The sequence below is a fragment of the Colletotrichum siamense genome (assembly GCF_013390195.1).
Source record: "Colletotrichum siamense strain Cg363 chromosome Unknown KSG_Cg363_contig04, whole genome shotgun sequence".
Lineage (NCBI taxonomy): Eukaryota > Fungi > Ascomycota > Sordariomycetes > Glomerellales > Glomerellaceae > Colletotrichum > Colletotrichum siamense.
Window position 1 is genome coordinate 548,560 of NW_023501017.1, and position 12,719 is coordinate 561,278.

General features: G+C 55.9%; 3 protein-coding genes across 3 annotated transcripts; 1 reads left to right on the forward strand and 2 right to left on the reverse strand.

Moving 5' to 3' along the window:
• Positions 1 to 530: 530 nt before the first annotated feature.
• FRE7-3 (Ferric/cupric reductase transmembrane component 7) lies at positions 531 to 2,551 on the reverse strand (the record flags this gene model as incomplete). The annotated part of the gene is made up of 3 exons (XM_036637917.1): positions 531 to 536; positions 741 to 2,370; positions 2,427 to 2,551. The coding sequence occupies 3 exons, from the start codon at positions 2,549 to 2,551 to the stop codon at positions 531 to 533; spliced, it is 1,761 nt and encodes a 586-aa protein (XP_036496969.1).
• A 2,092-nt stretch (positions 2,552 to 4,643) lies between these two features.
• CGCS363_v006069 (Uncharacterized protein) lies at positions 4,644 to 5,399 on the forward strand (the record flags this gene model as incomplete). The annotated part of the gene is made up of 2 exons (XM_036637918.1): positions 4,644 to 5,033; positions 5,106 to 5,399. The coding sequence occupies 2 exons, from the start codon at positions 4,644 to 4,646 to the stop codon at positions 5,397 to 5,399; spliced, it is 684 nt and encodes a 227-aa protein (XP_036495751.1).
• Positions 5,400 to 5,777: 378 nt separating this feature from the next.
• doa10 (ERAD-associated E3 ubiquitin-protein ligase doa10) lies at positions 5,778 to 11,083 on the reverse strand (the record flags this gene model as incomplete). Its single annotated transcript, XM_036637919.1, has 2 exons — positions 5,778 to 7,519; positions 7,567 to 11,083. 2 exons carry the CDS (start codon positions 11,081 to 11,083, stop codon positions 5,778 to 5,780), a joined length of 5,259 nt encoding a protein of 1,752 aa, XP_036496737.1.
• Between the last annotated feature and the right edge of the window lie 1,636 nt (positions 11,084 to 12,719).

Consider the following 12,719-nt stretch of genomic DNA (forward strand, 5'->3'; position numbering starts at 1 on the left):
CACAATACTTTTGTTTAATCCATGGTTGCAAGAGCCTGAACCCATTCCCACTTACTCCTCCGCGCCATTGCTGATGACTTATGAGGGCTCAGCTGACTTGAAGGTGTGTGATCAGTCATCGATTTGATTTACACTTCCTAGGACCGTTCTATCATCTCTGCTTGCGGACAACTGAAATAATCATAATTTCGGGTGGTTTTATATCATCTCCAATTCTCTATCCCGCGGCGAAATATCTAAGTGGCTCACACGCGGAGAGATCGACACTGTTTTTCTAGCGAACGATGAATTTCGTTTTCGAATCGCATTAGAGAAAGACTGGACCTACAAGCACTGCAGTCCACGCGTATTCCTTTATGTTCAAGTCCTACTTCAGGCCAGGTACGAGGAGAAACTTGATTTCATGCCAGCTACGTCTTGGTCTCTATTAGCCATCTGTCCGCGATAGCATGATATGTAGATAGTGAGTCGTATCGAAAGTCTGGAGATACGCATGCTTTCCACAGGCGAGGAGGCCCTGAGAGGCCCATTTACCTCTCATCACCTGAACGGGAGCAAGTCTGGTGGAAATATTCAAACTTGATGCAGTTTTCATGTCACTCACGTATACATTAAAATGAGTACTCCTCAACAAACAGATGAATCCCTTGCGCCCCCGTCCCTTTATGGACCGCTCTCTCGTCAGACAACGCAGCAACACAATTCCTCACGGAACTGGTCAACGACTGGCCGCCACATACCACCACAGAGGTCTCCCCGCCCGCCGCCTCGACAGGATCCCGAATCAGCTCCTTCAGATCCGGCCGGCTGTAATACTCCTTCACCATGCCCGTCGACGACCCGCTCCGCCTCGGCGTCAACGGAGCCCCAGCACCCCCCTTCTCGACGTCCATCACCCCCTTCTCCTGATACCCCCCGCCATCCTCCGACCCGTCCGACGCGATCCGCCGATGCTGCGCCGACGACCCCGAGCTCGTGTCTCGATCCGAGTACAACACCGTCGTCATCTCCCCCTCCCTCGCCTTTCCAGACCTCGTAATGGCAACATGCACCTGCAGCTCAATCCCAACCTCCTGCGCCCGATCCATCGCCTCCCGCAGCCTCTGCGTGTAGAACTCAATCTCCTCGCCCTGGCGCGCCATCAATATAAAGTCCACGCGCGTCGTGCAGATCCTCCGTCGACTGTGCACGATGCTCTCCAGGATCGGCAGCGTGAACGACGCCCCCGTGGACGCCGAGATCAGCACCATCGTCTCGTAAATGTCCCACCGCGGCGGCGCCCCGAACGGCCCCAGCACGAAGCCCGTCAGCGTGTCCTTCCTCCTCCCAGACCCGGCCATGCGCTCCGCGAACTTGTGCAGCCGCCGCGAGAAGCCCCCGTGCGAGCGGACGACGAGCTGGATGCTGTTGCAGATGCACGTCTTCGGCAGCTGGTGCGCGCAGGCGATGGTGTACGGGTGCGCCTCGAACGGCCCGACGCGGGGCAGCCAGAGGTATAGGTGCTGGCCGGCCTTCCACGAGAAGTGCACATCCTTGATCGTGAGTACCGTCGTCGAGGAGCCCACGGCGCGGACCTGCACCTCGTGGCCTAGCCTCTTCATCCCCTTACACGACGAAGACGACGACTTGCCTAACCTTGGCCTCGTGTTCTGCCACGCGAGCAGCGCCCACCTCGCCAGCCGATCGAAGCAGATGAGCGCCACGGTAAACCACAGATACTGCCTCGCGTACACCGGGATGTGGACATACACCAGCCAGATGAAGATCACCGCCGAGAGCACATGCTGCACCACGAACACCTCGTACGCCATGCCCCGAACCGGCTTCATCCCGCTCACGAAAGCCCACACCAACAACCCCCACGCACCCATACCATGCTTGATATACGGCATGATCTTCAGCTGCGTCTCGACAAAATCCGCCCTCACCCACTCCGTCCAGAAATGGAACCCATGCACCGTCGCCGTAACAAACATCGTCCGCGCGACCCAGCGGTGCAGCCAGTTCAGCCGCTCGTGCGACGTGCCCGTGACGAACCCGACGACGCTGACCTTCATCGACAGCAGATAGACGAGCGGCATCTGCATGATGGTGACCCACGCGTTGCGGAACCCGATGCGCTCCCAGAAGTACGCGTCCTTGACGACGGCGTCGGCGGCCATCATGTAGATGATGACGGCCCAGTAGGCCAGCAGGACGAGGACGCGGCCGAGGGGCGGCGGCGTGGCCCAGCGCAGGCCCTTGATGGGGATGTAGAGCTGCGGATGGCCTGCTTCGCGCGCGAGGGCTGTTGCGGTTGCCCATATTTGTGTTATGTGGTTTGTCGGTCGTGTTGGGAATTGGACTGATTCTGAGTGGCATCGTTTTAGTCTGTAGACAGTCAGCTTTTGTCTCGATGATGGCGGGATGAAGGGTGAGGTTCGTACCGTCTGCGGCCTTCGAGGTAGTTGAGACCGCGAATGATGCCCAAGAACCCAACGACGCCGGCGATAATGTACCAGAATGACTTGGCAAGCTGGACGTTCGTATCCTGGAAGAGGGCGGTTCCCATCGTCATTCCCCCCATGTCTCCCCCGCTGCTGCTCCCTCCATGGTCGTGGCTCATCGCGATGGCCTCTGATGTCGAATTAGTGTCACTCGATGGTCGCGGGTGCTAGAAGTTGTAATCGGCAAACTTCCAGTAATCGACGCTGTTTCTCAATAAATCAGGGTATTCGGTATTCGTGATCGAAATGTCGCCAGGCCGCCGCAAAGTTGGAGGTGTCGCAAGAAATGACCGAACAGCCGTTACACAAGACCCAGACGCCTCGAAATCATTTCGATCAGACAGGCCTCTTGCGTCCTCAATACCAAGCCCGAAAATGACAAAATGCGCCTCTCGGATCTCAAGATCCGGCGATGCCAACGTTTGAGGAGGCGAAGACGTTGTAAGAATGAGGTGGATTGAGCAAGTTCAAGAATCCTCACACCTGGGCACGCCACACATGATTACAAGTCCAAAAAAAGGTCTCAATGTCAAGAGAGGAAAGACAGCGGCGGCACAAATGCGCAAGCATGGGCAGCCATCCGTCGCTAGCGCCGGCCGTCCAGACACACACTTCAATCTGAGGGATTCTTCATGTGCGATGACAAGGTTCGCAACACGACAGGAATGGCCTGTCTTCGGCACCACCTTGCCAGTCAACCAAAAACATCGGATCTTCTTCCCCGTTTTCGCATTTTGTCTTTTTTGTTTCTCCTTCGCCTTCGGTTTTGTTTCCTGTCACCTCGAGCCCTTTCCCTTGACTCGGGGTGAACGGTTGGCTCGATGGTGTGTCCTGTCACCTTGTGACACTTACACCAAACCACGGCCAAACAACAACACACACTTCATCGGCGATTCACATCTTCCTCCTCATGTAACCGTGATTCTCCACTTTTCTCACTCTTCAGTACCATTGCACACATGTCCATCTAAACCAGACAGAATCTCTACTCCCAAGAGCATTCCACAGACAACGTGCTCACGAGAGATGACTGAGATGCACCCGCGCCCTCGAGCCTTATCCAAACAAGAAGACAGGGGTCCCCCAGATCAAACCCGCGCAAACGCCACAATTTGCTCAAAACCTCTCAGTGACATCCAAATCCCGAGTCTGTGATTGGCCAACCTCCCGCCCCCGAAGCCAACGGAGCCCCTGCTCGCATCTGGAGCTAACCCGACCAAGGTTAAACCAACATCCTCGTCCAGCAAAACCCAAACCACAACAACCTTCCTGATGTCGTTATCCTCCCCACGTTTGAAGGGTCCCCCCTCTCGTAGTGGAACTCGAGATGAAGCAGAAAAAACATATGCTTATTTGAAGGGGAAATTGACTGTCCTCAAGAGCCTCATCGGTTCTCCAGATTCCGAAATTCAAGAGTCCCCCGAACACTCTGAGGCGATGGACATCTGCCCGGTGCCTGCATCTCCAGGGGTCCGGCGCATGCAACCATGAAAGGCTCAAAAGCTAGCGTATTCGAGGATCTGGACCGCAGTGAGCAAGTTTCTCTCACCATGCCTCTGCACTCTCTCAGTCGCCTCCACGCCAACGCATGTAATGAACAAGCTACCCAGAACACCTTCCAAGCTAAGCTAAGTCGCGCTGCTCTTGCCCGTGCCGAGTCCCGAAAGCAGCGAGGTCGTAGTATGCTCTCTGCTATGGCATCGTGACCAGCTGTCAGTTGAACGGATATAGAGCGGGCCACTAGAAGCATGGTCGCTTTACCTTGACGTCGGCATGCGTGTGCTAGGTGAAGTAGGTAGTTTGCCGTCGCGGCTCCAACTCGGCAATATTTGCCCCGCGGGATAGGTAGCTTGCTTAGCTTGCCAGTGACACGGAAACAACCCCATGTCATACAGAGAAACGAGAAGCTCAAGAGCTTCCACATCCTACACCTAAACCTATTCTAGCGGGCCAAGCTAGCCTTATGAGAGCCGTTGCTCGGGTAGTTATTCCTCCCAGCCATTGACCACTCACTCAACCTCCCTCTTAAAGCTTCTCACCCCATCACCAAACCTTCCTTCACCTAATTCTCTCCCGGCCGCTCACACTCACCTACCTCACCTTCACAAACCAACATCCACACACTCACCACCAAGAAACCCATCACCAACCGCCAACATGACCCGCCTCCTCCCCCTCCTCCTCCTCTCCACCCCGGCCCTCGCCCACTTCTCCCTCACCCTCCCCAAGCCCCTCGGCGACAGCGACGACAACCAGGGCACCGGCCCCTGCGGCGGCTACTCCGCCTCCGCCTCCTCCGCGACCACCGACTTCCACGTCGCCGGCGACGCCGTCGGCATGTCCAACGGCCACCCGCAGACCACCTGGCTCTTCCGCGCGACCCTCGACCAGACCGCGTCCGGCAACTGGACCCAGGTCTTCCCCATCGTCCTGCAGACCGGCCTCGGCAACTTCTGCGAGCCGCAGATCGCCGTCCCCGCCGAGTACGCCGGCAAAAAGGGCGTGCTCGGTGTTGTTGCGCATTCGCCTGATGGGCTGCTCTACTCTGTAAGTCCAATCCCAATTGATGAGAAGCGAAGATGGCGAGGTATACGCAGTCGCTGACCCAACCCTTCCCAGTGCGCCGCCGTGAACTTCGTCACAGGTACCGCCGCCACAAACTCCGACTGCAAAAACGCCTCCATCACCGTCGACTTCTCCTCCGACCCCTCCCTCACGGCGCTGGTAAACGGCGGCGACGCCTCAAGCAGCACGTCGCCCTCCGCCTCAGCATCCGGAAGCGCCGCCGCCTCGAGCTCGAGCACGCCCAACGCCGCACCGGGCGCGTCTGCCGGCCTGCTCGGCGCGGGCGCGGGGGCAAGCCTGCTGGTCTCGTTGGTTGCTGCTGTTGGCGGTGCGGCCTTGTTCTTCTAAGTGGGTATGCTGTGTATGTGGTGGAAGGGGGAATGTGTATGATATGAGATGGCAAGCACTGGTAAATGAAGCATGACAAAGATGCGCGGCCGGTTGAGCTATCACGTTAGAATGCAATGAGTAATGACAAGCAATCAATTCTTCCTCTTCATCAAGCGTGGCATTGCAAAATATGCTTATGGGTCGAGAGCCATCGCAGCGCAATCACAAGTCACCGATTCCACTGCGACAGTCGTATGAACGGAGTAGGTCAATACAAGGAAGACGCCCTACTTTACAGTACAGCGTACAAGAAACGACGCCATTCGCCGAGACCCAATGTTATCATCTATATTAATGCTCGGGCCAGTCAAGCCCGTCTAGTAGCAAGCCGCATCATCACAACCTGCCCCTGACTCTCCAAGGCCCGCGGGCGCCTGCCGCACCGGCAGCACCAACCCCAAAGTTATGCAGTCTCTCCCCGATGAGATACGCCTCATCTCTGATACGTGCCTTCCAGTTGTTGAACACGCCAACAACACTCCAGAATGCCATCAAAGCCAGGGCGCTGAATGCCGCGGCGGGGTAGGACAGTCTGTAGAACACCTTGAGTTCGTGAGGAGCCGGGAGAGGCGTTCCGAGCGCGCCGTGGGACTGCATCCAGCCGACGGCGTATGGAGGTCCAAAGATAGCCAGGCCGCCGACGAGAACCCCGGGAACGACAAACGCCCGGGTAAGGATGAGTACGTCAGGCTGAAGCCAGCCGCGGCGAAGGACGGCACGAACGGCCTGGGCCATGCGCGTACCCTCGTAGAGACTTGTAATGGCGCGAGCGCCAAGCTTGACGTACAGCAGACCCAGTGTCCACGATTGGATAACTCTCGCAGTATGATGGTTCGGCACGACGATCCCATCCTTGAACTGGCCCCCACTGTTCGCCTCAACGACATAGGGGGTAGGGGGATACATGTAAGTATGGAGAGGGATAAGGCAGTATAGCTCCATGAGGGCGGTGAGGATAAGCGGGAAAACGACTAGAAGAACGGTGTATGTGTAGACAAGTTTGGCGGCCTGGATTCCGACAAGCGCAAATCTCATCGGAGCATCGCTATGCCATACGGTCTGTAATGCGTTTGAAGCCCAAGCCGTCATTCTCTTAAAGAGGGATCTGGCATGGAACAAGAAGTATGCCACCGAACCGAGGATGTAGATGCCAATGCTGAAAGCGTAGATGTCGTTGGTCCTAATGTGTGCGGGAATCAGGACCTTGAACATCTTGCGGCCGAATACGAGCGGGACGATTGTGAAGCTAACACCCGTAACGGCAGCGAAGATCCAGATGAACATGATGAAAAGGAAGACTCGGACTCGGAAATGCGGGGGGATATACACCGGCTGGTACTGGTCCGTAGAGTAAAGATCGGTGTCGGGAGAGTCATCTTTGCCGTCCAGCCGAGTGTTGGCTTCAGTAACTGGCATGAATACGCGTCTTCCCTTCGGAATCTTTACCTGGTCCGATGCGGGCGTGCGCACGAAGCAGCCGTCCTCGATCAGCTGGCCAGAGTCCACAAGGCGAGCCTTCTTCAGGGTCAGAATCATCATCTGGTCATTTGCGATGGACGACACCGGCTTGGCTGTGCCCCCTTCAAAAGTGTCCTCCCAAGTCTTCGGCACGACCTTGTTCTGCTTGTTGACTTCGAGGAACAGGCGCCTCCACCACGGCAGAGCGTCGTGCTCCGAACCAGGCCGCAGAGCTAGAATACCTTCCTCATCAATGCGTCGTTCGCCAAAGAGGAACCAGGTCAGGCGCAGACCTCTGGCGCATTTGCGGAACCACCAAGTGTACATGGCGTGCAGGCCGTCGCTAGGTTTGAAGAACTTAACAGCCAAGGGCATAGCAAAGTTGTAGAAGAGCAGATCGATGGGGAACTCGAGTACCGGCTCGTTCGACGAGTAGTGGATCGGCAAAACGTTGGGGAGCGTAAGGGACAAGCCCCAGACCACTCCACCAAGGCAGACAATAACCAAGGCTCCGTACACAAATGCGGAAAACAGAATCTTTCGCAGCTGCGTCATGACGTTGCGTTCCAGAACGTCGCGCACGGGGTGGAACTCTGGGTCATCTGGGTCGCGGATGAAGTCTATGAATGTTAGCAACAGCCAAGCCAAGCGACGAAGGACAACTTACAAAGGACACCTTTACGCATGATCTTGCGGCACATAGAGACGAACAGCGCAAAGTGAAACATGTACCCCGTGCCTACGAACCAGTGGACGAAGATGGAGGTGAGCGGGTAGTTTATCGTGAAGGCGACACGAGATTTCAAAGTGGTATCCTCAAAGAGCGGGAGTAATGCGACATCCAGCAAGAGGCCGCAGTACAGCGGGAAAATGAGCATCTCGATGCTGATTATGAGAATGACCTTCATCACGCCGCTGGCCTGGTTCAACAGGTCGATCAACGACGCTTCCCACTCCTGTCCTGTCTGCCCAGTGGAGAATGGTGAACCTCTCCGGAGATAGAGAGCGCTGATAGCCGAGAACGTAAAGTAACCGCATAGAATGGCCCAGAAGCGGTCGGTTCCTGACCAGTACGAGAGGGCAGGGTTAACGGAGGTAGAGAGCTCGGGCACGCTGAAGCTGATCACCCATGATCCAGGGTTGAGAATGCTGATGGGGAGGTCTTGCGCAGCATTCCAAGCATACATGGTGGCGTTGGCCGAAAGTGATCCCATGTACTTCGCATTTGTGATCAGGTCGCGGTCGAAAATCGAGTTGAGCACATCCCCAACAGCAGCCAGAGAACCGGAAAGGCATGCCTTGAGATTCAACAGCGCTTCGTGGCTGATGGCGGAGAAATTTTGCATTTCGGTGGTCGAGATGAGAGGCAGTTCGCCGGTAATGCTTTCCAGGACTCGCATGGATGCGCTGGTAAACAAGTTAAAGGTCTTCATGGATAGCGCACCGACGCCGTTATTAGCCGGGAAACCCATCATTCTGCCAGTGGTGTAGGCGAAGAAGAGAACCAAGCTGGAGATGCCAGTCATGATACCAACGGCGAGATCTTGGATGAACTTAGTCAAGCTGAACAGCATACGGACCAGGCGCATCGGGTTCATGGCAGCCCACACGCTGACTCGGCCCAAGTTGTAAGGCAAGAAAACGCAGACAAAGATGGTGACTGAAACAAGAACGACGCAGAAGATGGCGTTTTGGAACAGCCCAGCGATAGGACCTCGCATGCCGATTAACTCCATGATACCTTCAAAATCCTCGGCGTCATCAATTGCTTCGGGGTCCAGTCCAGCGGCAACGGCAGCTTCAACCACCTCGCGGTCTTGCTCCACTGCGTCATCATCGTCGTCATCCAGGTCGTCAAAGTCATCTTCGTCGGTGTCGTCACCATGCTCATGAGCAGCCTCGTCTCCCTCACGTCCGATGTCCAACTCTCGGGGCTCAATGTCGCCCCACATGAAATCAGCAACGCGATCCATGACGCCTCGCTGCAGCGGTGGGCGCTGGGGAACTCGGCCATCCTCGGTTTCTTGGATCTCTCCATGAGCATCGACGATGTCTTCAACAACTCCACTGTCTTGTTGAGGTCCGATGAAGTCTGCCGTCTGCGGTCCAAGCTCGGGGCCCTCGAAAGAAGCGTTGTCCTGAGGAGTGTGAATGCGCTCAAAGCCAGTATCCTTATCAGAGCCATATTCAGCCGAAGTGCTCAGGGGCGGAGTTGCAGATCCCAAGAAGTCGTACTGGCGAGGTTGAGGCGCCGCGCGGGGAATGGGCGATGGATCCTGCGGCTGAGCCGGCGTTTCCGTGTTGATGTTTGAAAAGGACCAACTGTTATTGGCAAGGGGGTTGATAGTCTCATTGCGCTGGGGGCCGTCGGAGACAGCTCGGGGTCGCAGAGGGCTCTGGAAAGAAGTTGAACGTGCGGTGTTCGCTTCGTGGCCGAAGCGGAACTGCTGAGTGTCTTCTTGAACCTCTTTTCCTTTCCCCTTGGCATCTCCGTTCGTGCTGCTCTCAGCTGGGGGGTTTGGCGGCCAGGAGAATTGGGGCGTCGACGGCGCGGGCAGTTGAACTGGGGGCTGCGGAGATGCCTGTGTTTCTTTGGGATTCGAGGGTCCGTCTGATCCAGCTTCGTTCTTTGACTGGCCTGCGCCAGCATCCTTGTTGTTCTTGTCAATCATGGATCGCGTAATCCTAGCCCAGTACCCAAGAGTGTCATCAAGGTCCTCTTCTTCAATGATTTTTAGAATCTTTTCCGGATCGCCGCCTGCTTGCCTGTAAATCCGCAGATACTCATGGACAGTAGCGACGGGCGTCTGCGAGTCCTTGTTTGGGGCAGCCTGGGGCGGCGTATTGAAGTTGAAATCAGGCTCAGCGCTGTCATACGCACGAGGGCGAAATCCTCCCAGAGGTCGTGATGGTGCGGACTCTGCAGGCTCTCCGTTCGGCTCCTGCTCTTCCCATGTCATAGGAGGCATTTCATCCTCTGATCCGTAGTGAGCCCCGGTCATTGAGCCAAAATCGTCGTCGTCACTCTCATGATGGCCATGTTGGTCGAAGTCGAAGTCTCCAGCGTCGTGTTCAAGATGGGCGTGGTCATGGCCATGTTCATGTTCATGTTCATGTTCATGTTGATGCTCTTCATGCTGATGCGGGGCCTGTGCCTGCTGGTTTTCATTAGCTGCGAAGGCGGCTCTCATATTGATCTCTGGCTGTTGCTGCACAACGTAATCGCGCACAAGAATGACCAGAATGAAGGAGATGATGACCAGAATGGTGATGATCTGGCCTTCCAGCACACCGATGACGGTTCTGTTGACGACCGGGTACCGGGTTAGGTTGCGCAGCCAGCCGACACCGCTCAAGAGTGACGGGTGGCGGTCCAGGACGGGATCGCTACCCCCGGCCGCCGCAGAGGTCGAGTTTCCAGATCCCGAGGAGGTGATGGACCCAAGTAGCATTCTGAGCAGGGCAGCCGAGACGGAATCGTTGGTGGTAATGTTGACGCCGTGGAAGGAGCGGCTGAAAGGCAGTTCCTGACCCTGAATCATATCTTTCAGCATTCCTCCGAGGTTTGCGGGTGTTGTCGTGGGTTCGAGGAGGGGCGATGCCGGGCAAACGTTGGATGAAGCGACGGAGAAGGCTACGGATACGCCTTTGCTAACGGTTGCATTCGAGCTATTCCACAAAGCGCCGCTTCCCAATCCCTCGTCGCTGACCCAGAAGAGAAATGCCCAGACGGAGCGCATGAGGTATGGCAACCAGCAAAGCCAGACACTAATGACCAGGGCAGCTCGCAGCCAGACCAGAACGTTCCTGAAGAGGTACTTGGCCATGTGGCCGACGAAGACGTGGGCCGGTAGGGTCTTTGGCATCTTGGGCGAGTAGAGCTTCGTGAAGCGGAAGGGCGTCTTGCAGAGCTCGCAGTGCTTCTTCTGAGAATGCGACAGCCACTCCATCAGACAGTCCTGGTGGACGTACTTGATGCTGCCGCTGCATTTGCACGGGTAGAACAACGGCTCCTCGGCGGTCGCTTCGCCTCTGCATATACGGCAGGTATCGGGATCGAGTGCGCCAGCATCGCTGGTCTGGGGGCGGGGTTTGACATTGTCGAAGATGCTGGAGGAGGACTTTGAGGCCGAAAAGCGGCGGCGGGAGTGGGCGACGGCATCGGCAGCCATAAGAGGCTCCATCGCGGGGTCTTCCATATCGATCGGATTGTCGTCGACGACGGCGGGGACTGGAGCCCGAGAGAAAGAGACAGGATCGTTAGGAACGCATGGGTATCTCTGGCCCGACCGTGTGTCTCGAGCGAACGCCGGTGAATCGTCGAGGGCGGCGAATCGAGTCGGGAACGGGGGTGGACACGTAAAGGCTTTTCGGTGGTGACGGAATTGAAGCGGAACTCGTTGGACGGTGGGATGGATTTGAACAGGTAGCGGTATGTCGAGCTACCCTAGGTAGTGGGAGGACAAGCTCGTCTAGTCGTAAAGTAATGAAGACGGAAGAATGGGTATCATGAAATCGTCAAGCTAAACCTCTCTCAAAAAAGGAAGCCGTTCCCGAATACCCAGGTAGGTGGTAGTCGTGGTGGCAGCGGATGGAATTAAGCAACCGAGATAGATCCCTTGCGCTAGAGACAATGAGGGTCGAAGGTTCAGGTCCAAGTTCGGGGCCATGTCCAGCAAGTGGCACTGTGGTTGGATTTCACACTCGGTGCAAAAGGCCCTTGCTGGCGGGTCCACCTCGTGCCTTCCTCAGCTGTGACAGGACCTCTCACTGGGCGCATTCACTGAGGTGCCGACTCCCATCAGCACGGCCCGAACAGGGGTCCGGGACAATGGTGGAATTGGAAAGGGCCCCACTTCAGGGTTCGGAGGTAAGGAAGCTCCGCTCCGGTACCACGCTTGGCGAGCAGCACGTGACAGTTGCGCTTGAGGTGTACTTGCAAATGTTCTCTATCTACCAGTCGCAACGTCGAGGTAGTAGTTCGTACACCCCCATATGTTACCTCGAAAGAGTATCTTCATGATATTTTAAAATTTATCGGGACAAATCGTACTTTTTCTCATTGCCACTCTTTCGCCAGGAATTCTACGTCTACTGCTTTTGAGGATTACATTCAGCATGAGTTATACCTAGGCTTGTCGCGCTCAGGTCAGTTTCTTTGCGGCATCATGTAAGGAGGCCATTCACTTTGAGCCATCGTTCTTACATTAGCTATTCCTCCTGGCTTACGAGACATTCAATATTTCTTGCAACTCTTGAGGGCCGATACTGTTGTTAGCAACAAACATGTTAGCTGGTCGTTCACTTGCCAGGTGGCAGACGCCTGCAAGAGCTTGCTGACAGCTCTAGACAGCTGGCAGCCGTTTCGATCAACACATGGCAGATGTGCTTCATCTTCAGATAGACCGCCGACGATGGTAGTAAATTTATAGATATAAAGGGCCACGTTGACTTTTTCAGTCTCTCACACCCCGATATCCATGCCAATGATATCGAGATGCGATTGGCGTGAAGAGCTCACAAATGGTTAGCCCGTGGTTTGACAGGCGGTGCACATGTTAAGCCCAGCTCCCGTCGTGCTATCCTGCTCCAAGCACGAGCAAGCATAGGGAGCATTGAAGATTGTTAATCCGATCTCGTCGCTCCTCAGTGCGTCAGCAACATGCTTTGGCCATGCTCCTATCGGCAGACATCCAGGGGCCAACATCAACAAAAGCAATAGGTATCGTCATCACATGGGCCGGTCCAGATGTTCATGCCGACCAAGAAGACCACAGGCATGGCGTCGGCTGCATGCCCCGAGGTCCAGCTAGCTGGTTT